This window comes from Alligator sinensis, unplaced genomic scaffold (assembly GCF_000455745.1).
Source record: "Alligator sinensis unplaced genomic scaffold, ASM45574v1 scaffold752_1, whole genome shotgun sequence".
Taxonomy (NCBI): domain Eukaryota; kingdom Metazoa; phylum Chordata; order Crocodylia; family Alligatoridae; genus Alligator; species Alligator sinensis.
Genome location: NW_005842000.1, coordinates 964,589 through 988,090, shown reverse-complemented (window position 1 = coordinate 988,090; position 23,502 = coordinate 964,589). Strand labels below are relative to the sequence as shown.

Sequence of the window (23,502 nt, the reverse complement as noted above, 5' to 3'; positions counted from 1 at the left end):
GGGCTGCGGCGGGAGGCGCCCCGCGGGCTCGGCGACGATGGGATGCTGCACCAGGTGCTGCACCTTGATTTTCCTCTGCACTTTGCAGCTGGTGAGTGAGCAGCCGCCGGCGCCGCAGTCCCGCACCGGCAAACTTTCCGGCTCATCCCAACGCGCGGCAATGTGGGTCCCTCCTGCTGCCCCTGCCCGGGAGACCACGAGCCCCGGACAGGCTGCGGAGAGGGGGGCTTTAAATCTCCTGGGCTCCAGCTTGGGAGAATTGCTGCTTTTCTTTCTCTTGTATATGAACTTTCAGCCTCGGGGTCCTCCTAGCCTGCCCTGCAAGCCCCCCCTCCCCTGCCCCCTTCTTTTTTTGCCGGGGTTTTTGCATGATTGTATTGAGCGACTTATACTGGGGGGTTTCCACGATTGGATTGACGACTTATAATGGAGGGCTTGCATGATTTTTTTTGAACGAGTTATAATGGTGGGGGGGGTTGCCTGATTTGTATTGAGCGACTTATAATGCGGGGTTTACATGGTTGTATTGAGCGACTTATAATGCGGGGTTTACAGGATTTTTTTGAATGAGTTATAATGGAGGGTTTACATAGCTGTATTGAGCGACTTATAATGGGGGTTTACAGGATTTTTTTGAATGAGTTATAATGGAGGGTTTACATAGCTGTATTGAGCGACTTATAATGGGGGTTTACAGGATTTTTTTGAACGAGTTATAATGGGAGGTTTTGCATGATTTTTTTGAATGAGTTATAATTTGGGGGGGGGGGGGGTTGCCTGATTGTATTAAGGGAGTTATAATGGGGGCTTTACACAATTGTATTGAGCGAGTTATACTGGAGGGCTTGCATGAATTCTTGAACAAGTTATAATGGGGGGGTGGGGGTTGCCTGATTGTATTGAGTGAGTTATAATGGGGGGTTTACATGATTTTTTGAGTGAGTTATAATGAGGGGGATGTTGCCTGATTGTATTGAGCAAGTTGTTATAATGTGCGGGGGTTTACATGATTGTATTGAGCGAGTTATAATGGGGGGGGTCTTTTAAAAGAAGTCTGGCATTGGTAAGGGGCAAGGGAAGGGGACAAAAGGACCCGGTGTTGAGACACTGCAAGTTCTCCTAACCCGGTGCAAGTTCAGAGAGGAGGAAACAAAGCCAGGTTGGACAGTGGCAGCCCCTGAAGCTGCAGCCCAGGGTCCCTCTCACATGGGTGCATTCCCCTTGGATGGACTGTGTTGCCTGCCCTGGCAAAAACTGAAACCCGAGGGTTTTGCCCCTCCTGGTGAAGATGGGCAGGCACCGGGAGAGGTCAGACAGTCACAGAATCACAGACGATGAGGGTGGAAGGGACCTCGGGAGGTCACATCTAGTCCAACCCCCTGCTCCAAGCAGGACCAACTAGATCATCCTAGCCCAGGCTTTGTCTAGCCGGGTCTTCAAAACCTGCAAGGATGGAGACCCCGCCACCTCTCTGGGTAGCCGGTTCAATGAGAGATCAGCTCTTTGATGCCCCCTCGCAGGTCACAGCTTTCTGTGCCATCTGCCCGCCTGTCAGCGTGGAGTGAGCTGTGATTAACAAAGCTCTGGTTGTTTTCCGATTGTCCCTTCGCCTGGCCTGTTTCTGGAGGTTCCCCTTCTTGTCCTGGCTAATAGGCCCCAGGGTTTCCTTAGCCTTAAAAAGGAAATGCCCATTCTTCATTTAATTAAGCATTTTCCCTCCTCCTCCTCTGAATTTGCTGCAACTGGCAGCATTGTCTGCAGACCTCTGGGAGGAAAGGAACAGCTTTGGATTTAAGTTCTACAGCAAGTTAGTGCCAACTGCGCATTTTGATGATGTTTGCTGTGGCAGTGCTTTATTTTCCATGGAGGGACATATTTAGAACAAAATCCCTCACCTAACGGGAGGGGAGAAAATAAAACCCGGGAAGCTGTTAGTTTTACAGTGTAACCCTTTGATCTAAAAATTAGCAGCCTGGAGCGGAGGGAGTCTCTATCATTTATTCTAGGGATAGAATAATCAAGAGATGTCGACGTAAGGTGCGCTGTGCAGATCACAAAGTAAGCAGCTACCTTGTGCTCTTCATGCCCGAGGATGGAGGGGTATATTTCATCTTGGTGCATGTTTAGTCTTATATTGGGTCTGGTGCATCTTTAGTGGCCGGGCGATATCTCCCACGGGATAGCAGACAGAAACTGTCACCGTGCTTCCATCCGCCGTGGAGTACATCATTGTCTCTTAAATGCAGCAACGCATCCTCCTGCTTTCAAAACATGCATTCCACATAGACTTTGCTTAAGCGTGACATGCTGGAGCTGCCCTGGGTTTTGACAAGCGTGGGAGTTTTCTGGTATCCAGGAGACGGGGACAAAGGACCCCAAGCTTTTTTTCTCTCTCTCTCTCTCTCTCTTTAGGACCCTCCTCCCCTGGAAGAAAAGAATCAGATCTTGTTCATTCTTAAGCTAGTCTGGATGCCTCTGCCTTGGAGGTTTCCCATGGCACTTGTCTGGGGAAACGGGGAGAGATGCAAAAATGTAAAGGATGGGGTGGGCATTCCTGAAACTCTGTTGCCGGGAGGGTAGGATGGTGAGCTGGAGGCTAACTTCCCCAAAAGTGAGCAGGTGAACCAGCGAGATCATTCCTGGTGCCTTTTTTGCTCTCCTTAGCTGCAGATTGTCCCATCATTTACAGATCAATACAGCCAAGTGACCCACCATCGAGATGCTCTTTGTGACTGAATCAATTAATGCCAAGCACAGAAGATATCAGACCCAGATCATTGAGAAATTATAGTGACATGAGCTTCCTTTGTTCTTCTCAGCTCTCTGCTCTGTTTCACTTGACACTTTGAACTCTCTGTACCCTGCCCTCTGTCTTTCCATGCACTGTGCTAGTTCCAATTAAAGCACCGGGGTGAAATCCTGGTTCTTCTCAATTCAATGCAAGTTTTGCCATTCAATACAGTGAGGTCAGAATGCCATCCCCATTTCTTCAAACTTCTAATTACAGGGCATTATTGTTTGGAAATGTTTGCAAAGTCTAATGCATGCCTTTCTAGTGCAATCACTGACTATCAGGAGGAAGAGAGAGCGAGAGATGTATGTATACGTATCAATGTGTGCATATATACACGTATAAATGTGTGTACACACACACACACACACACACACACACACACACACACACATGCGTGTATAAGCTTTTGATGGCTTACAGACATCATAATAGTTCTTGTATGCAAGTAGCTGGACCACTGCCAGGCATGTGCAGAAGTGTTCACAGATCCTGAGAGGTTAACAAATTGTAGCATAAATCCTATGCCGGTAAAAACATAATTCCTGAGTACATTAATCATTGCTCTGTGTTGTTCTCCTGATTAGAAAGTTTGTCATCCAACTGGGGAGCTGGAACAACAACATGGGAATTCAGTGACCAGCTACACAGCACGAATACCAAATAGCTCTCCAGCAACCCACAGGCTGCAAATCTTTTGCTAGGGCAAGCTTATGAGCATGTCTGGAGAAAATCAGGATCGAGTCACAGATGATTCGCTAATCAAAAGGGGGCTATGTTTTGTAACAAATAACTGACCAGCTCCACTTGTATCCGTCATCTGCCTAAGGTTTTCCAAATAAAGGGAATGACTTCTCTGCTCTTAGCCAGTATACGTGGGGTATGGGGAGTTAACACTGCTCCTTTTCTCTTCCACCCAAGTGCGTGTAATTGGGCAACGTTTCTCTGTTGCTCCGAGTCCACCACTATCCCCAGTGGAATTTAAGTACATGCTTAAAGTGAAGCACATGCTTAGGTGGGTTACTCTTCATCCATACAGGAGTACTCAATATGGCAGGTTCAGCCCACAGCCCCTACTTCTAACTGAGGGAGGTACATTCAGCAGGTTATACATTGACAAATACATCTAGCAGCACGGTGTCTTGGACCTGCCAGGGCACACCAGACTCTCTCTAGCCCCATCACTGTGCCAGTGAAGGGAAAGTTTGGTCCCAGAGTTGACAAAGTTTCCTTTTGTTTCATACTGGGGTGTCTACACGTGCACAGTTACTGCACAGTAACCGAAAATTACTGTGCAGTATGGGTGCGTGCCTACATGTGCGCACTCCTACTGTGCAGTAACTATGGCGACTTGCACTGACTTTGGTGTAAATTTGCTACCTGCATGACACAGATAGCAAATTTACGCCTGAGTAGTTACTGCGCAGTAAGGCACGTGTAAATGCCCTACTGTGCAGTAACCCTGTGTGTGTGGACTGAGTTGGGACTAACTTTAATCCCAAATCAGTCCACCCACAACATTACTGCGCTGTAATGACTGTACATGTAGGCACCGGCATAAAAAACACTTACTGTGCAGTAAGTTACTGTGCAGTAAATGCACATGTAGACACACCCACTATGTTGAGCAGTGTAAGGGTCCAACGGTGTGAATTAAGGATGAAAAGCGAAGACTTCAGATTTCTTCCTTAGCACCACTTTAATCCAGCTCCCTAAATTGTACCCCCTCCCACCATGTTCCTGCATGGGCATAGCACCATAAAGGAATTTTTAAGCAAAACCTAAGCAAGATGTTTCCACAGCAAGGAAGTATTACCCAGAGTCTACTCCTTTGAAGAGTGCCAAAACACCATATCCTATAGAGATTAAAGATGGACTCTCCAGCCATGGGCTGTAACTCAGTATTTTTACAGAGGGCACGCTCTAGGACTGCAAAGTATTGTGGGATTGGGTAAGTGAGTCCTGGCAAGAAGCCACAAAAATTTTCTGGGTCCCAGAGAGGAGGATTGTCAAGGAACATATCCCTCTCTTTGCACCCAACAGAGCATTTCCTGGAGCACTAAGCATTTGTGCATGGACGGTGCTGTCTGAATTTATTGCAGGCAGACCAGGCATGGAAAATTTCCCCCTCTCCCTGCACCCTGCTCCAGTAAATGAAGCAATTGTAGTTTCTTTATTTTATTTTGTTTTTAATCAGTGCCTGGGTTGGGAGCTTGGATGCCAAACTTGTGCCTGGAGACAATTTTACAGATAAGTTATAAATCCTTTAAAAATAGGGGGTTCTTATGGAAAAAATGACAAACACTTCAAGGACGTAGCGAGTGAGGAGCCCAGGGATGGGGCTATGGATGGAGACCAGCCAAGGATAACTATATACATTTATTTACTTATTTCCTCTCTCAGTATCTCCTTCCAACCCCTCCCTGTCAATGCCTTTTTAATCTCTTACAGAAGTGGGTAACCCATTCTGGAAACTATTTGAAACCAATCTAGAGCTCTCTCTCATGACTCACGTGGCTCTGACTGTTTCCTCTAGACAAAAGTTGATAAAATAACACACGGGGGTGGGGAACGGTCACCTGGCAGATGGGACGGCAATGGGTGTAGGTGAGAGCAGAATCCGGCCACAAAAGGATGAATAAAAATATGTTATATTTTATAACTTATCTGCTATAGGAAGAGGAAGCAAGTGGCCTGAAGGCTGATTTTAGACTAAATCCGCTCCGTGCCAATATTAGCAAAACCCTGCCCCTCTTTATATATGGAGCTGCCCTAAATTTTGAGGGAATTCCAATCAGCCTCTCTGCTGCAATCCATCCTCTCCTTGGGGCAGGGGCTGTATCGCTGACATCTTGCAGAGTCTCAAGCTTGCTAATAATCAAGAGCTAGTCTCTGCCTGGCCTTTGGGAGCGAACTGTCCCCTTCCCCTTTGCACAGCCTAGTTAAGAGCTAAGATGAATTATATATTCCCTGCACAGGGCACCCCAAAGTGAGGGAGGGGCAAAGCTAGTCTTACCCTGCACTTGACTGCAGCCCAGAAAGCAATGCTAGTGCTGGGAGAGAGGACTGACATACTATACATACTTGGGGAGCGGGGTGTGCTGCCAGCTCCCACATAATTGCATAATTTCACAAGTTGTGTGTGCTGACAGAGTTGCACCTACAGTAGTTAAAACATAAGCAGGTACAAAAGCAAGCAGTTGTGTTACTGTTACCTTGTGCTTCCCAATCTCTTTATCATCTTCACCTGTTGCCTTTCCCCTTAAACTTAACCTGTCATCTCTGCAGGACAGGGCCTGTCCTTTACTTAGGTTGAGGCTTGGCAAAATTCAGTAAAAATTGGATTATATCGGCATTTATTTTTAAGCATTTATTTCGATTTTTCTCCATTTTAAGTTTTCAGGGTTGCACAAAATTAGGGATATGGGGAGCAACCAATTTTTTGAATGAAAGATGTAACTACTGTAGGACTGCCATCAGCTAGGGTTGCCAACTCTGTTTGAATCAATCCCGGGAGGTTTCTGGAACGCCAGCGCACCTGCGACACAGGCCGCGCACGCACCCACATTTTTGCATCTATCAGTTACGGATTATGGTGCGTATACGTTTTAAAAACCTGTTGGACTACTGTATAAATCAGATACTTAATATTTATTTTAATGAATGCCCTCCCATGTATCACCCAGGTGACTCTCGGCAGTCTCCTGGAGATTGATATCTAATTCCTGGAGACTTCAGGGCAATCCTGGAGGGTTGGCAACCCTACCATCCATGATTATTAGCGATGGAAATATCTTGCGGGTGTGGTTTGGAATCGCTGTTTACTGAGGGTTACCAATAAAAATCGAATCCTGCCAAACCTACTTAAGTTTGTACACCCTCTGGCACAATGTGGGCTTATCCATATTGGGAGTCAGTAGGCAATGCAGCAGTACAATTAATAATGCAATTGATATAACGACCGGATTACACGCATTGTCTTCTGAACTGTGTAATGTTAAGGCTGTGTCAGTACTATGTCTGGTCAAAACATTTCCGATGAACTGATTTCCACTGGCAACATGGGCATTGGACTGAAGGAATATTTTGCAAAAGGTCTGTGCCTTCCACAGAAAATGTTGAGTTTTACTCCTGTATTTTGACCAAAAATAAAAATTATCCCGATTGAACATATCCAAATTCCAGGCCCACCCCCTCAAAAAAAAAAAAAAAAAAAATTATAGCCAAATCTTTTGTGGATGGAAAAAAAACTCCATTATCTGAGCAGCTGTAGTTAGTAATGACTCAGCCGTAGCATTTCACTTCAAAAGCTGGAGAGCAGCAAAATCAAAAGGTTCGTTCAAAGTCCGGCATCACCAGATCCACAATCCAGATCCGTACTTGCCATTGTGGTGGCCGATTACAAGTGACTCCTAGGAATCTTATGGCTTTGTCTTCTCCTCGCAAACCCATTCAGAGGTTTTGGACCATGAATAAAATCTAGTAAGGTCCAACACAGTCAAACAGTTCCCTCATTCCTCTTTCCTATGGTAGTTTAGCACAAGGTCAATCTGGTTGTTTTGTGATCTCGTAAATATTAAATAGGTTGGAAGCCCAAAAAATGGAAAGGGATGCACTGGACTACAGAAAGCCTTCTTTGAAATAGCATTGTGTTGTGGATTAATATGTGTTTGTATCATTAGTTTGCACAGTTGTTTTTCTTAATTGGATTTCATCCCAGATAATCCAAACAATAATGACTGTTATTTTACCAGATTGATAACTAAATCTAGAATTTCATTTGGGAATATTATGTATCCTGCAATTCAATCCACTCTTGGCACGTAGCATAGCATAGCTTTGTTGAAATAAATGAAAAGCAGAACTTTTTGTTCACAAAAAATAGCCTCTTCAGACTCTAGAGCACTTTTCTTGCTGTACGTGCAGCGGGTTCCCGGTTTGACTTTTATGGCAAAGAAGCCTCCTCCTGTACGTCTTCTATCGCCGCTGGGCTGTGATCTTTGGAGATAAAACTTTAGAAGTATCTGTATTACTTTACTGTATTCCCTGCTGTCTCCAGCTGCCCTTTACTTAGAAGTAAAAAAGTTTAAAACAAAATACTTTCTGTGTGTGTGTGTGTGTGTGTGTGTGTGTGTGTGGATCTATCTATCTAGATATATATATTCAAAATTCCTTATTTTGCAAATGGCTCTGTTGTTGAGTTTTTGGACACTCTACCAAAGCCACTAATTAGTTCAGGTATTGGAGGAAAGTTGCAGGTATGTTCTTGGGTTGGAAAGGGGAAGGGAGAAACACATTTTTCTGTTGCTTGATTTATCAGCTGGTTGGATTGATCTATTCTTTGTATAGTTATTTTTGGTATTATTTGCTGTTCGGAGCTAAAGAAAAAAATATAATAAATATATATCAGCGCATCAAAATAACAAAACAGATTGATATATCAATGTATTTTCTCATCATTCAAAATTCACTCATGGGGGCATCAAAAAACCGTAAGATTAGCTTAAGAATCATGAGATTTTTAAAAATATTAAATATTTAAATTCTGTGTGGTTTGACCTTTTGCATTTTGAGTCTGTAACGGTTCACGTTTTCAAGGTTTCCTCCACAAGCATGAGAGCCAGACTCTTTAAACGTTGTTTACAGGGAAAGCTGAGATCTTTTCTAGCAACGTAACCCCAGAGCTGGGACCTTCAGAAAAACACAGAATATCGGGAGACATAATCTATGCACGAATGCTGGTAGCACTGTTTCCCTGCATTTTCACTGGCGTGGCTGAGAGCAAAGCCTGGTTCGAAACCTCCATGAGAGCCAAAGGGGAATACAGGGATTTCTGGCAATTTATGCTCTGAGTTTGGCAGTTTTAAATGTATATCTTTAAAGAACAAATAGCACGGGGCCAAGCACTCGGCTGGTGAAAATCAATATCACTTCTTCACGGACTGCTTCAGAGCCAGATGTAAGGCTAGAGAAGCCAGTGACCGAGACGGTGGCCGTGCAGGGAGGACTCCATGCAGAAAGAAATGGAGAAGCTGCCTCTGCTCCCTCTTGCCCCCTTCTCCCAGATGCTGTTTCATGCCCCCAATTCCTGACACCTCTCTGCTAAAATGAGGAGGAGGAAGCTGTAGCCTCCACCGCCATCTGCCACTGCTTAATGAAATATAATGTGGGAATCAAGGTGCCAGATGGGCTCTGTCACCTGCTTGCAGGCGGCCCGCCTTCCCCAGCTTCCCTGGCCCCTTGCACTGACCGGCCAGCTGAGCAGAAGAGGTCTCCAGCTGCTCTCCTACCTGTCTGGGAGTGGGGCGTTGCTGCTTTCTCCCTTGTTTTCTTTTTTCTCTCTCTCCCCAGGAATACTGCCCGGCCCCAAAGGCCGACTGCCCTGAGGGATCTGGACAGTGCCTCTGTGCTCTCCACCCACGCACCTCCCCTTCTCAGAAAAGTCGGGAGCATTGTGCTTCACTTCATTTCTCCTGGCAGTAATCCCCCTCCCCTGCGTGGACAACAGGATGCTAGGGAGACTGGGGCATGCCACCACCCAGCATACTAGCATAATTGTGCCCCTAGGGCCGGAGCCATAGCCGAGACCTACTGCCCTTTATGCTGAACAAAGGAGATTCAGCATTGCCACAAAGGCTGCTGTTGATTCCCCAGACTTGAGGGACATCTCAGAGGTCAGCTTTACACTGCCTGCCCTCCCCTGCCTCCCCAAGTAGGGTGCAGAGTCAAAGTCTCCCCAAGCAGAGTGCAGAGTCAAAGCAGGGGCTTGGACTTTGGCCCTCTTGGCCCTAACACCCTTTCCTTGATTAAGTTACAGCAGCCTTCAAGAGCTGCCTAGTCACCTAAATCCCCCAACCTCTTTGATCCAAGTGTCTTTTGCTCCTGAGAAGCTAAGGCAAACTCTTTTCAATGAGGCAGAAATTTCACATCACTTCTCTGTCTGGCTGTGCTGCTGTTTAGCCACGGGGATTGGTGATGGAGTGACCTGAATGCACCCAGTTTAAATCCTGGAAAACCCACCTTGCATCTATTTCTGGAACATGCCATCATCTCCACCTCGACACTTAAATCATGAAAAAGCAGCCAGGAGGAAGAGGAGGACCTGCCCAACCTTTTCTAGTAACAGTGTTTCAGGGACTTGAGCAGGGCAGAATAGGTGCCTATACCATTTAATAAGTGAAGCAAAATCAGTCCCTAAGTGTTTAATAGGATCTGTCTGTGGGGGACAGTGCCACATCCCATGTGTTGTGGCTGATGCTTTGGCTAAAGTCTTGAAGCTGGTGAAATCTCCACCAGCTGGATTATCTTCTGGATGCGCAATTCATTTGCGGTGCTTCATCTATAAGCACCATTTCAGCTGTACAGGGAAGGTGAGGTAGAGGACACTAAAGGAAGGGACAGGGTATTTTATTACCCACAAGAAACTTATAAAATATTGAGCGTAACCTTGCGGAGACTGCTGTCTCTGGGGCATTCGTTCATCTGCCAGGCATAAACTGCTCCCAGCAATTAACACTTAGTCACTGTCTATCTGTTGCTCCAATTGGCGTTACCTACTGGACCATTATAGTCATGGTCTTATCACCAAGGAGATGGACAGATTTGGAGCCACTGAGGACCCTAATTCCCCATCTATTTGGTTCCATCCTTATGTGTCATAACTTCTGTGATACCACAATAATGGTATTATCGTATTTAATAGGAACAGCTTTCTTCTCTGGCCAGGCCATTAATAGGGAACCTGTTGAGTTCAGCTCTTGTCTATATACACAGGACTTTCTGCTGCTTGACGTTCGCCAAGTACCAGCCATCCCATGAAAACATGACTTCAGGTTTTTCCTGCTGGTTTTCCTTATCCCACTATTTTCCAAGACACAGCTCTTCAAAGACATCTAGGTGCCAGACTTCCTGTGATGGCATCTCTGACTTTCCCTGAACTCCTCCTGGAGGGATCAACCCCGCATAAGGAAACAGAAAAACCCCACTCAGGCCTGTCTAGCAAGCAGATTTGGGGGCTGTTGGAAGGCACCCTTCCTGCTGTGCCACCATGCAGCAGGGAATGACAATTCATGCAATTCTCTGTTTTGTAGTACGTGGCATCCCTGAGGACATCCGTGTATCCCAGTTCCTTGGGTATTTGGATAACCAGGAGTTTGTATAATCGGAGAGGTTGCTTAAGAAGCACAGTTCAGGTAGTGAAGCTCTGTATGGCTAGCGTTTTACTAATTATTTCAAACACACTTGTTTCCATTTGGATTTTTCTGCCTGTGGGTATAAGTGAAAAGCGGGGCATTGGAGAGGTTGGGGACATGATTGCAATGCTTAAAGCAGACACGCGGAGTTGCTTAAGGGCAGTTTTTGTTACTCCTGTCACTTCTCCGGTTGCGAGGTTACCAGCCCCCTTTTTCTAGGGAGGAGCATTTGGCTCCCTGTGCAAGGCAGGAGGTAAGAACCTGCCCAGAATATTTTCTCAGCCGCTCACTTTCGACTCCACACAGAGCTATTGAGCTGGTGCGCTGACCTGATTTCTTCAATTCAGACACATGACCTGAAATAGCCATTTATTTGAATTTTCCCTTCTTTTCCAACCCATCTGAATACCCAGTAGATGGGGGTTTATTCCCTTTAATGTCGATCTGTTGACCCTGCACTAGATCTGGCTGGTGGGGCAAAGGGGAGTGGGCAGAGTTGTCCTGGAACAATACATTGTGATTCACAGAATAGACCCAAGTCCTTCACACCGGTGTTTCTTGCCTCTGAAAGGGGAGAGTTGTAGCTACTCCATGCCTCTTAAATGAGTTCCCATTCCTGCCTGAGCTGTTCGGTTTTCTCACTCGGGAAGAGTCCTAGTGAAACCTCAGTAACTCAGCACCTTCAGCTCCAGAGGTCAGCAGCTATTAACTGGGCACGGCAGAGGACATTGTACACGGCCATGTCTGTGTTTGGGGAATACACCCGCCCAATGGGGTCTTTAAACAAACCTCGTGCATGGCAACATCCGATGCAATTCTTCCTGGAGTCCGTGGGAATTGCAATTGAATTTGGCCTCACCTCCATATGGCTCTTATGTCAGAGTAATACTAATGTCATTTGTCCTGTACTTTAAGTCAGGGTTTTGCAAATTAGTGTCTGCATGCCCCTTGCGGTATGCAGGGAACATTGGGCAGTTGCATGAGAGGAAGCAATGGGAAAGTAGAAGGGAAAGGTGGAATATTTCTTTTCTCCCCTTTTGCAAATTCATAATAAAAAAACAACTTGCCAGTCTCCCGTAGGTTAGTGGAGAGGTTGCAGTGTGGCTGCAGTAACCCGGCGTTGCACTATCGGCAATGGAGAATCCCAGGTGTACAGGGCAGTATAACAGATGGGGGCACACGATCCCAAACCGTTTGAGAACTGCTGCTTTAGGCAATGGCACTTCATGCCTACTACACATGATTTGTCATGCATAGCTTCTCTTCCTATTTTATTTTAATTAGCCTTCAGCGTTGGGGTTGGGAGTAAATATTAAATACCATTAGTTCCAACATAGTGTTGTCTGCCTTGTATTTCTGCTTCCTGTGGTGGGTTTGATGGTGGGGAATAGTGGGTTATGCTCTGTGTAAATACTGAAACTCTAATCCCCTGGGGGCAGGGACCATGTTTTTTGTTGTGTGGTTATCCAGTGTCGCCTGCACTGCGGCTGAGCTCTAGATGCTATGGGAATACAGACTGCAAGCTCCTGACTGGGTCAGAGGTTGAGTTTGCATTGGTTTTATGTGTGTATGTAGCTGCTGGGTGGGCTGAAACGGTGCGTGGGACCATGTTAGGGAAGACAGAAACAGCAGGGCTGTTCCCTGCAGAGATACCTCCTCCATTCTCTCCCTGTTTGTCCCTTATCTGGGACTTAGATTTTGGGCAGGGTTTCCCCTACCCAACCTTTGCTTCAGCTGTGGAAAGATGGGAGTGTTTCTGCATTCACTCACTGATCTATGTTTTGGTCAGTAGTTGCTGCTGCCCTTTCTTTATTAGCAGATACGTTCATACAAGCTATGTAGACTGCACTTGTGCAGAAGGAGACGGGTGTTTTAGCAGGCTCAGAGACTGAGGAAAGGTGAAATGAGTCACTTGTGTTCACTTGCTGCTGGTAGCATTGTCTGATTTTTTTTATTTTATTTATTTATTTATTTTTTTTAATTTGCACCAAGAGGTCTCCAGTGCAACTAGCTAATACACTCCAGAAAGTGCTTGCTCTCTGTCCCAGAGCCCTTGCATGGATTATGGATATGCCTGCACTGTGGCCGTGCCCCAACCACAAGCTGCCACCTGCATGCGCCAGACCCAGAAGTGTGTGTGATGATGAAGATACTCCAGGACATCCCCAGTGGCTGCCCTCAAATATGCTGGACAGACAGGACTTGATTGTCCAGCAAGGGACATCACTAGAATGGCTTCACCATCACGTTTCTGGGCCTGGGTCCCGTGAGCAGGAGCGGGTGGGCACGGGCAGGACATGCTTGCATTGTTGCTGGCAGTGCAGTCCTAACCCGACTGAGCAGAGAACTGAACCCAAGGCTTCCAGCTTCCAGGTCAATGTGTGATCCACAAGAACATCCTTTGATTTTCTTGTACCTTTGAAAAGTCCTGTGTGATCTCTAACTCCTTTGGCCAGAACTTAAACTGTACTCTTGGCTCGTTTGGAAAGGTCAGGATTTTTTAATTCTCTCTTACTGCCAAAAAAATTAGAGAGACGTTGCTCATATATTACACACCACAAACACTGGTTGCTTTTTCCTTCTTTTATCCATACTTATACCGTTGGTCATGTAGGAACATCTCTTCGCGTGTCTCAGAAACGTGCAAGACAGCTCATTGCTGAAAACATACAGCAATGTGTCTGCCCATGGGCTTCAGATGAGGAGCAGGGGTCCTTGCTGTCGGTTGAAAACAGCACAAATGGGGAAGTTAGATATGAGGATTTACATGAGCGCGGAGATTGTCAGGGCTGCCCCAGAAATAGCTTAAAGCTGAGTTGTGCGGTGTCCTGGAATAACAGATAGTGTGCTGCAAAGAGCCCTCTGCTACTCCTTCAGACAGTAAAGGTGATGTCCTCAGGTCTTTAATGGCTATGTGACCACTGCTGGAAACTCTTCCACTGCTAAATATACAGCCATGTAATAAAGGATCTGTGAACTGGGATTGAATGAATACTTGAGCGAATCCTTTAAAGTACAATGCATTTCTGAAGCAGCTACAGTGGCAGCACATGGGAGGGGAAGAAAATTGGTTTGCAGATTGCTTACCTAAAGAATACTTTCCTTGCATGAGAAGTAACCCAAATTTAATTTGTGCTAAATTCTCTCGTGGCAGAGATTCTTGTAGTAGACGTTATAATTGTCTCCCAATCTGCAGCTCAGAGCAATGCCCTACAGATGCAAAGAGATCCAGATGAATTTCATTTTTTGATGGTTAGATATCTAATAGATTTTCTATAAAAGCAAGAAAGGCCTGTTCTGGGGAATTCAGTAGCTCATGGGGTCAGTTAAGGGATAGAAGACTTGCTGTAGCCTGGCAAGGACCGCCGTTCCATTTTAGCCCACCCTGGGCATGTCTACACGTGCCCATTTACTGCGCAGTAACCAAAATTACTGCACGGTACAGGCGTGCGTCTACACATGCATATCCATACTGTGCAGTAAATATGGCGACTTACGTCAACTTGAGCATAAATGTGATGCCCTCATCATGCAGGTATCAAATTGACGCCCGATTAGTATCGCATGTGTAGACACCTTGCTGCACAGTAACACTGTGTGTGCGCACTGGCTTGGGACTAACTTGAGTCCCAAGTCAGTCCACACACAACATTTAATGCACTTTAATGCCTGAATGTGTAGATGCCAGCCTATTCCTGCTTACTGCGAGGTAGGTTACTGTGCAGCAAATTTAAACCGGTGTAAATGCATGTGTAGACAATCATGCCCACTGATACTTACCCAAAGTTACTGCCTGATGGGACTTTGGTGGGTAAGGCGAGAAGGAGGTGCTTTATAGCCCATCTACTATAAGGAAAATCAAACTAGCATGACTTTGCTGATGCCGTTACACTAGGACAATGGTTCTCAACCTTGTAAAATGTCAGCTCTTAGTTTTCACACCCTTTTGGACTAAGGAAAAAAAAAATAGATGGATTTTGCTACAAAGAACTCCAAAAGATCACAACAGATCAGCATATTTTTAACACTAAGGATTCCTATTTGCATTCTCTGGGTTGAATCTTGTGAATCACGTCTGCACACCTTACAGTGTTAACATTGCATGGGATCCTGCAGCACCCTTGAAAGGACCTCAAGGCACCGCAGGGTGCCGTGGCACCTTGGTAAAAGATCTCTATACTAGGGCAAACCCTGCTTGAGGTCGGAGAATCATAGAAAATAAGGGTTGGGAGGGACCTTAGGCGGTCAGCTAATCCAACCCCCTGCTCAAAGCAGGACCGTTCCCAGCCACGGCTGTGCACTGTTCTGGCTCAAAGCAGGTCTCACGCAAGTGGAGCTCACTTTAGCACATTACCAGCTTGCGCTGCACCAGGACAATAAGCAAGCATAGTTGAAGCTGAATCTGTGAACAGATCCCAGCATGCCAGAAAATCAGCATTGTTAGGGAAACCTGGTTGGCAAATTTGGAGTAGAGCGAGGCTGAGATCTGAATAGCCATAGCAATTGAATTATCTTCTCACCTCTAGAAGTGAGCTCTGGCACTGTAGGAAGCTTGTTTAATCCAGGCTAACGTGATGTCCCACTCCAGTGACTAAGTTTAGTTTAAGACTTGATGAGGCTGCTGCTGCCCCTGAGATAACCCAGGTTCTGCTGCCTGACCTATGCTTTTCGCTCAAGGGTTGTGGATTCAGTCCCTGCAGATGACCTCTCCAAGGTCACCGTTACACTGGTGCTGCAGTTGCCCATGCCATAGCTGTTTGGTGGACAGAGGACTTAGTTCTCCAGAGCTGCCTAGATGGCATCCTACCACAGGCACTAAGTTTAAAAAAAGAGTAAGGAAAACTCAGTTTTACTCTTGAATAAAACATGAGCCGTTGAGGAGCTGCCAATTGGAGAGGGGCAGGGAGAAGCGGAGGAAGGACACCGACTCAGAAATGAAGTGAACGCAACCACGATGTGAACGAGGGAGCTTGGGAAGGGCTTGACAAGCGTGGGGACATGCATGGAAACTTAATTGGAGAAGGAGTTGGTTGAAGGCCAAAAATGTATACAATAAAACATAGAAACTAGACTAGACTGTTGAAAGGCCCCTGGAAATCAAAACAAATTGGGTAGCTCTGCGAAAGAGATAAATTATGCTTATAAGACAAACAATAGCCGAGTGACACCGTATAAATAGTTACATATAATAACGCCACTGTGTGTCTCGGCTCCGCTAATTGGGAGGCTGGGCAGCATCAGATGGACGCTGCATTGCACATTTTTCACTTATAATGAGGAAGAATTTTTCCCCTTTTAATCGCCTCTCCACCCATCAACCCTATTTAACGTTGAATTAAAAAAGCCCATCTCTGCTCCACTTTCCCACAACAAATTCATCATGGCAGGAACTGCGTTAAAAGAGAGGGGTCAAAACATAGGGAATGTCTTGTTTTGTGCTCTTAATTTGCAGAAACATTATCAAGAAAAATAATGCCAACAGAAGTATTACCTGAATAAGATGTGACCATATGGACACTTGTTCAAGTACAACGTTGTCCCTTTCCAAATCTGGCAAAGAAATGTGTTCTTTTTTTAAAAAACATGATGAATTAAAAAATGTACTTGAACTGCTATTTGCAATGCTGCAAAGTACTGAACAAACATACAAAAAGCCAGAAAGTAAAAACATAGGTTTCATTTTGGTTTAAAATGCAAAAAACGAATAGCATCCATTGCCAAAAGTCAACTAATTGTGATTAATAACAATTAAAATAAGAAACGATTCCAACGCTGTCCTCCAGAGTGCTTGCAAATTTTCCCAGCTGCAAATATCACCTGCAAATGTAGCAAGTGTATTCCATTATCTGAATCATGAACATACATGTGGAATAATACTGAACCCCAAATAGACCGCTCTGCAGCCCAGCCTTTATGTGTCCTTCATGTTTGACAGTAAACCATTGCTACATACTCTTCGAGTGTACGTTTTCCAATCAGTTGTATGCATCTTACAGGCATTTCCTTTAAACCAGGCTTCTCCTACTTGCTTATGAGCATGTCACGAGGCCTTACTAAACACACGACGCATCACATCGAGAGCTGCTCTTCTGTTCAAACACCCGTTATCCTGTCACCGTTGCAAATTAGGTTGATGTGACATATTTTCTTTATAAATCCAAGTTGACATCTTCTAGGTGCTTACAAATAGACTATTTTATTATTTATTCCAGTCATCTTCCAAGACCTGAAGTTAGGCTGACTGGTCTATAATTCCCTGGGTCCTCTTTTTCCCTTTTTTTTTTTTTTAAAGCAGGTGCTATATTTGCCGTTTTCCAGTCCTTTTGCACACCAGTCCTCCATGAGTTCTCCAAGATAACTGCGAAACAGGACTGAGACTGTTTCAGTGAGTTTGGGAAGTGCTCTACAATGAATTTCATTAAGCCCAACCAATTTAAAAACATCTAATTTATCTAAGCAGTCTGTTCTTCCCCTATTCTCTCACCTTAGTTCTTTAATATGTTGCTGTTGATGCTAATTGTGTTAGCCACCCAACACCACACTCTTTTAGGAAATGCTGAAGTAGAAAAAAAAAATTAAAGTCTTTGGCCCTCTCAGTATCCTCTGGTATTGGCTTACCCTCCCCATTAGGTAGTGGGCTGCTTCTTTCTTTGGTTTGGCTCTTCCTATAGACTGATTTCATGTTTCCCCTTGCTAGTTGTGTCTCATTTGAGGCTTTGGCCTTTCTGATTTTGTCCCTGCGTGGTCATGCTGTTCTTTTATACTTGTGCTTAGTCATTTAATGTAGTTTCCACTATTTTGCATGATTTCTTCAGATCATCCAACAACTCACCATTTAGTCTTTCCCTGCACTTTCTATCTTGATTAGTGCTGGTGTCCTTAAAATCCTTTCTTTTTTTCTTTCCTGTTTCTCATAAGATCTTACCTGCCAAGTCTGAGTTCACCAAAGGATGCTTTCTCGAAGTCCATTATCGTCATTTTTATATATTATACAAAATGCATCCACATTTTCTTGCTTATAGTGACCTACAAAGAGAAAGAGGCTGGTTTATGCGTTGTTCTAGTGGGGTGCTTCTTCAGAAGAAGAAACCAATGAGCCGGGCAGGATCCAAACCCCTTGCAGGAGCTTCCTGGGAAAATAGTCTTCATTAGGGGCTTGAACCCCCCCCGGATAGGGAATATCTGATGGGATCTTGGGTGTAATCCCTGAGAATCAGTGTTGCAGCTTTGTTCTCTCTCTCCAGATCCTCTGGGATACAAAACTGGCGTTGCTTTCTGAATTGATCGGAAAACCTAAAAATCCTCAGTTTACATTGCCAGTGGGAGGGGAAAGAGGCTAGGTTTGTTACCTGTAATTACTGAGCAATTAATCAATTATTCAACTGCAATTGATCTTTTTTTTTCCTCATAGAGCAATCAGAAGAGGAAAATCAATGGGGACTGTTTTATTTTGTAGCCACTTGATAGCAGGGAAGGTTTTTTTACGGGTGTACACAGAGTGGACTATGACTGTTGGGAGCTCCCTGGACTGCTGCCTCTGTAAACAAGCTGACAGTCCCTATTTTTAACAAAATATGTGTTTTTCTTCTTAGTCACCCTTAAACTCCTCCTTGTCAAACTCATCACGCTGGAACTAAAAACTGAGTTGTCAAGCGCCTCTTATTGCTAATGCTGTATTTTCTCTGCCAATGCCTATTATTTATCATGCAATTCTAGCCTAATTGAAAGCTAGGAGGATTACTAGGAGATAGAGCTGGTCATTTTATTTTCCATCAAAGTTCATTGTTGTCATGTTAAATAAAAAAATGTTTTTTAATACCATATGATTCATGGGAGGAAAAAAATATTTGACTCTTTTTTTTTTTTTTTTTTTTCCCTCAATGTTTTCATGTTAACGGGTTGTTTTCCCACCCGTTTCCACTGGAAATTAAAATAGGGAGCCCCAAGCCTTCCAAAAGTTTCTCAAATGAAAAAAAAAAAATTTTAATTTCAGCAATAAATAAAGAAACACATGAATGACTAAATAAAAACTGTCAGAAAGTGTTGTGCCGATTTCAAAAATCCCTTGCAAAATCTGACTTTCTCATACCAATTTTGGTAGTTAGCATCACTTGGGATTTTTTTCAGTGAGATGTTTTATTCAATAGGAAATATTGATTCCCTGAAACTAAAAGTTGTCGCAGAAATATTCCTGTTGACAAAGCGTTGGCAAGGAAGGTTTCTTAGCACCAGCTTTTGAATGTCGGATCAAGACGTGTGCACAGGGAAGGCCCTCCCTTGAAATGTCGTAGACCCAGGTTCAAGTCCCTGTGCCAAGTGGATATTTGTGCCATTTGGAACAGCTCCAACAGGAGCGACTGAGCGATATCTATGCCAAGAGGCTCACAATTGCAGCACTCACCTGAGATGTCGCAGATAGAGAGTGAAGGGGCCTGAATCAGGATGCCTGCATGCTAGTCATGAGTTATGGAGGGGTATGTGTGCATGAGCTTCAAAAGGCTAAAGGCTTCAAAAGGCACAGCAGCTATATCTATATTTAGCTCTGATACTGAAATAGGAAAAAATCTGATATCTCACAAATTTTCACAGGATACATACATATTGTATGTATGTATATATATTTGTAAGCAGTTTCCTGCCCATGTCTCGACACTTTATAGTGAAGCATCTCCACCTTAGAGACTTATTCATATATAAATGCAAAAAAAACCAGGTGTCCTGTTTGTATCTGTATTTTTAGATCAACTCAAGCTCCTGTCTAACCTGCAAATGTTCTGTATGCTGCTAAAGGGAAAGATCCCCTGGGTTAAATTTGATATATCAACCTGAAGGCTCCTGCAGTACTCACTCATCTGTTCTGCAGTGAGCTTCCAGCTGTTTATTAAGCTTCCAGTTGCAACCTGCTGGCATGAAGGGAAATACAAGATTAATAGCTGAAGTGTGCAGCAGTGGGGTGGCTGGCAGGTGAACTGACTCTGCGTTCCTTACCAGGTGTTACTGGGATTTGGGGTAAATCATCTCTCCTGGACAGCTAAAGATCACAGTCCAAAGCCAAAGATGGGGGAGGCAGGAGCACAGGTCTTGACTGAGTTTGCTTTCCCAGTTTAGGACTGATAGAGGAGTTGGGGATGGAGCTCAAATAGTAGGGTCATAGCAGAAGGTTGGCAGCGAGAGACACCAGCTCTTTGAGCCCATATCATTCACAGGCATTTTACTATGTCCCAAATGCTGATTTTAAAAAAAACAAGGAAACTATGTAAAAATACTTTAAATTCGTTCTTTTGATGAGACATTAAAGAATATTTTATGGCAGTAACCTCAGCCTGCCATTATAACCTATTCAAAGTAGCTCGATTGTTATCCCCTCTCTTAAAACAGGGAAACTGGTCATAACTTACCCAGTGTTATGCAGCAAGTGAGAGGAACAGGGTGGAAGAGAACCCAGGAGTCTTGATAATACTTAATATAATGCATAATACTCCCTCCCCAAGCCATGCTGTCAGCCCCCGGAGTCCCACGCTGACGGTGAAGCAGAGCTCAGCTGTGCTGTTGGACATGAAGTGAGTGGATCGTGTCCTCTGTCCCTCTCCCCTTGTTGGCACTGTATATTCACAGCTTTTTCACATCATCCATAAAGGCAAGGAAAAGGTTTCAAAGGGACGGGAAGAATCTGGCAGCTTCGGAGCCCGTTTCCTATAAAACGACAATAAAAGTTTAGGAATGAGAGGGGTCTGAAAGGGAAAAACCTGCGCCTCGAGCTGAGACATCAGAACGAATATACACAGTTCAAACCACTGCCTTACATGGCAAAAGATGAGAGAGCTGCTTTCGCCAGCACCGTTTTTCTCCTCCCAGCTCATTTGCCAGGATGTCTTCCGGCCACACCAATCCTCCCACCCTTTTGTAGAGCCTAAGACTTCTCTTCTCTTATTTTATAGGGTCTGTGTTATAAGGTCCGCATTTCCAAACCAGTGAGCAAAAAGAGGTGTATAATGGTTTTACTAACCAGGATGGGGCACGTTTAGGCTACTTTTGCCAGAAGTAGGTACTTTGGGGAAATGTCATGCTGGCAGCCTTAGGCCTTGATGCTGTTCCCAGAAAATGAGATGATAAGTGCTATGGAGAAGTCCCAGACGGATCTTCCTGCCTGGCATGTTCAGATACCGGCACTGACAATAGCAAATAATACCCTGGTTCAAATACTAGCACTCCCCGCAAATGATGACAGGGTAAAAAGACCAGCAAGAGGTATAAAGCAACTTCATTTTTCTCTGACTTCTCACCTAAAAATGATACCCTGAGCTGAGCTATCCGATTCTAAGGCATAAAATAAAAAAGACTGCGTTGGCAAGAGATCAACAAATTGATAGACTTGCCTTCAGTTTGTATTGCACATAGCACCTCTCCTGTTGCTTTGCAATACAATGTCTGCTGCCTGGACAACTGTTAAAAAAGTATGGCTCATGCATTCCAAATAATGACCTTGAATTTAAAAAGCACACTTTTTTTTTTTTATTTTTTAAGGATCACTAATACATTTTGGGCTCTTGTTGTTTATCTTCAGGTTCCCAAGCCTTTATGATGCACGTGTCATATTTTCAAGCTTTTCTCCACAATTGTGAAATCTAGAAACTTTTTATTTTTTTTAATTAAAACTGAGATGCTCATATAATCCCATGTCTCCGGGAGTTAGAGCATCATTGAAAGCAACACCTATTGTAATGCACTCTGTGTGTGTGTGTGTGTGTGTGTGTGTGTGTGTGTGTGTGTGTGTACACAAGTGTGTGTGCATACATGTGTAACTTGGTGGCATGGCATAAGATTACTGGATAGGTCTTCACTTGGCAATTAATCTGGGCTTTTACTCGGGTGTTTCCTATTGTACAGCTCAGGTGGAGGTAGGTCAGCTCCTCATTTCAGCTTCAACCTGTACTGGTTTCCCACCCTTTCTCCAGTACCATCACACTTGCCTTTGCATGCCTAGGACAGACAAGCTCCCCCACCATCCGCTGCAGCCCAGAGTCCTGTAAGATGTGACCCCAGATGTCCCAGCAACAGGTGAGTGCAGCTGCATTAAGGACACAGCACCTATATCTATAATGTCTGTATATCACACTTGGCAGCACTGCTGAGAAGTGCATGCAGCCCACCCATCCCCACTCAGCCTCCTCCCAAGCTCCAACATTAAGCATTGCGGCTGGCACAGTGGAGCCCTGTGTGCGCACTTTCTTTTCCTCTGGCACACTATTTGCACACTCAGAGCCATTCTGCGCCAGCTGCGCTGCCTAATTTTGGAGGTGTGAAATGAGCTAGGCTGCAGGGAGTGGTGCTATCACCTGGGTTAACTCTGCAGTGAAGACATGCCCAGAAAAAGGCAGCTTTCCTAGTACTCCAAGCAGGCATGTCTCCAACAAGTCCCAAAGCACTTCGGTGGGACTTACACTTGTGCTCACAGTTAAGTATGTGCTGAAGTGCCACTGCTGTTGGTAAGGAGATGCTGTGCAACGATGAGCAAAAGCCGTGCTTCGAATTGGCCCAGCAGTGGGGCAAAAACACTGCTTAGCTGCTGCTGGTGGAAGAAGAGGCGGCGAGGGAAAAATCTGTAAAATCCTGGTAAATTAGTCTGGTTGGGCTTGCACTTTATTTGAGAGAGGGAAACACTTTCTCTGCCTCCCTGCACCACCATCCAGCCCTGCCAGGCTAAATCTGGGGAAGCAGAAGTGCTAAGACCACTTTTCGTATCCTAATGGGGAGATAAATTCTTCTCGGCCTTTTTTTTTGCTTTTCTGGAAACAGATGCTGTATGGGAAAGGGTCCATTTGTACAGTAATTACCAATGGAAAATTCCAAACTGCTGATTTCTCTCTCTTCTTCTCTCCTTTCTCCTCCCCCCACCTGGATTATAACAAATGGGCTTCTATTCTATGAGCAAAGCTGAACCTCCACAAAGGCAGATCCTGATTCCTAGTAGTATTATTATTTTTATTTTTATTAATAATAATAATATCATGTACCTTTTATCCACCATTTCTCACCCACTCTTAGTTTCCTTTTACTGGATTCCCTTCTGTTGCTCTAGACTCTGCAGTGACACGGGGCTGATTTGTAATGTAAATTGGCAGCCCAGCGTAAAGGCGACCTGCTAGAGCACCGCAGGGCTCTAATTATAATTTTCATTAAACTCCTTCTGTTTACGAAAATCCAAGCAATCTGGAGCTGCAGCAGGAGCAAAAGGAAATTAAAACAACACTACCGCGTAGCTGCAATGTCACTGAGGGTAACCCTGCCAGCTGTTTAGGAGGGATTGAAAGAGGACCCTTCCTGGTCCTGGTGGACAAAGTTTAGAAGTATTGCTCTGCCTAATACAATATGGGCATGCACAGTCTAATCCTCCCTCCCACCAAGTAACCCTATATCCCAGCTTTGCAGAGGTTGTTTTCTTTTGAGACCTTGGCCTGTGTAAGTGTTTTATGAGTGATCCATTCATGACCTAATTATAGGGATCAGCTGCTAGGGCTG

The 23,502-nt window shown here is 44.7% G+C and overlaps 1 protein-coding gene across 3 annotated transcripts in view; it reads left to right on the top strand.

Moving 5' to 3' along the window:
• Positions 1-6: 6 nt before the first annotated feature.
• NKAIN4 (sodium/potassium transporting ATPase interacting 4) overlaps positions 7-23,502 on the top strand; it is a 72,716-nt gene continuing 49,220 nt past the window's right edge. For all 3 annotated transcript variants that reach the window (XM_025201751.1, XM_025201749.1, XM_025201750.1), the window contains exon 1: positions 7-91. In XM_025201751.1, coding sequence (XP_025057536.1) covers positions 38-91 — 54 coding nt within the window. In that variant the 5' untranslated portion in view covers positions 7-37. The remainder of the gene's footprint in view (positions 92-23,502) is intronic.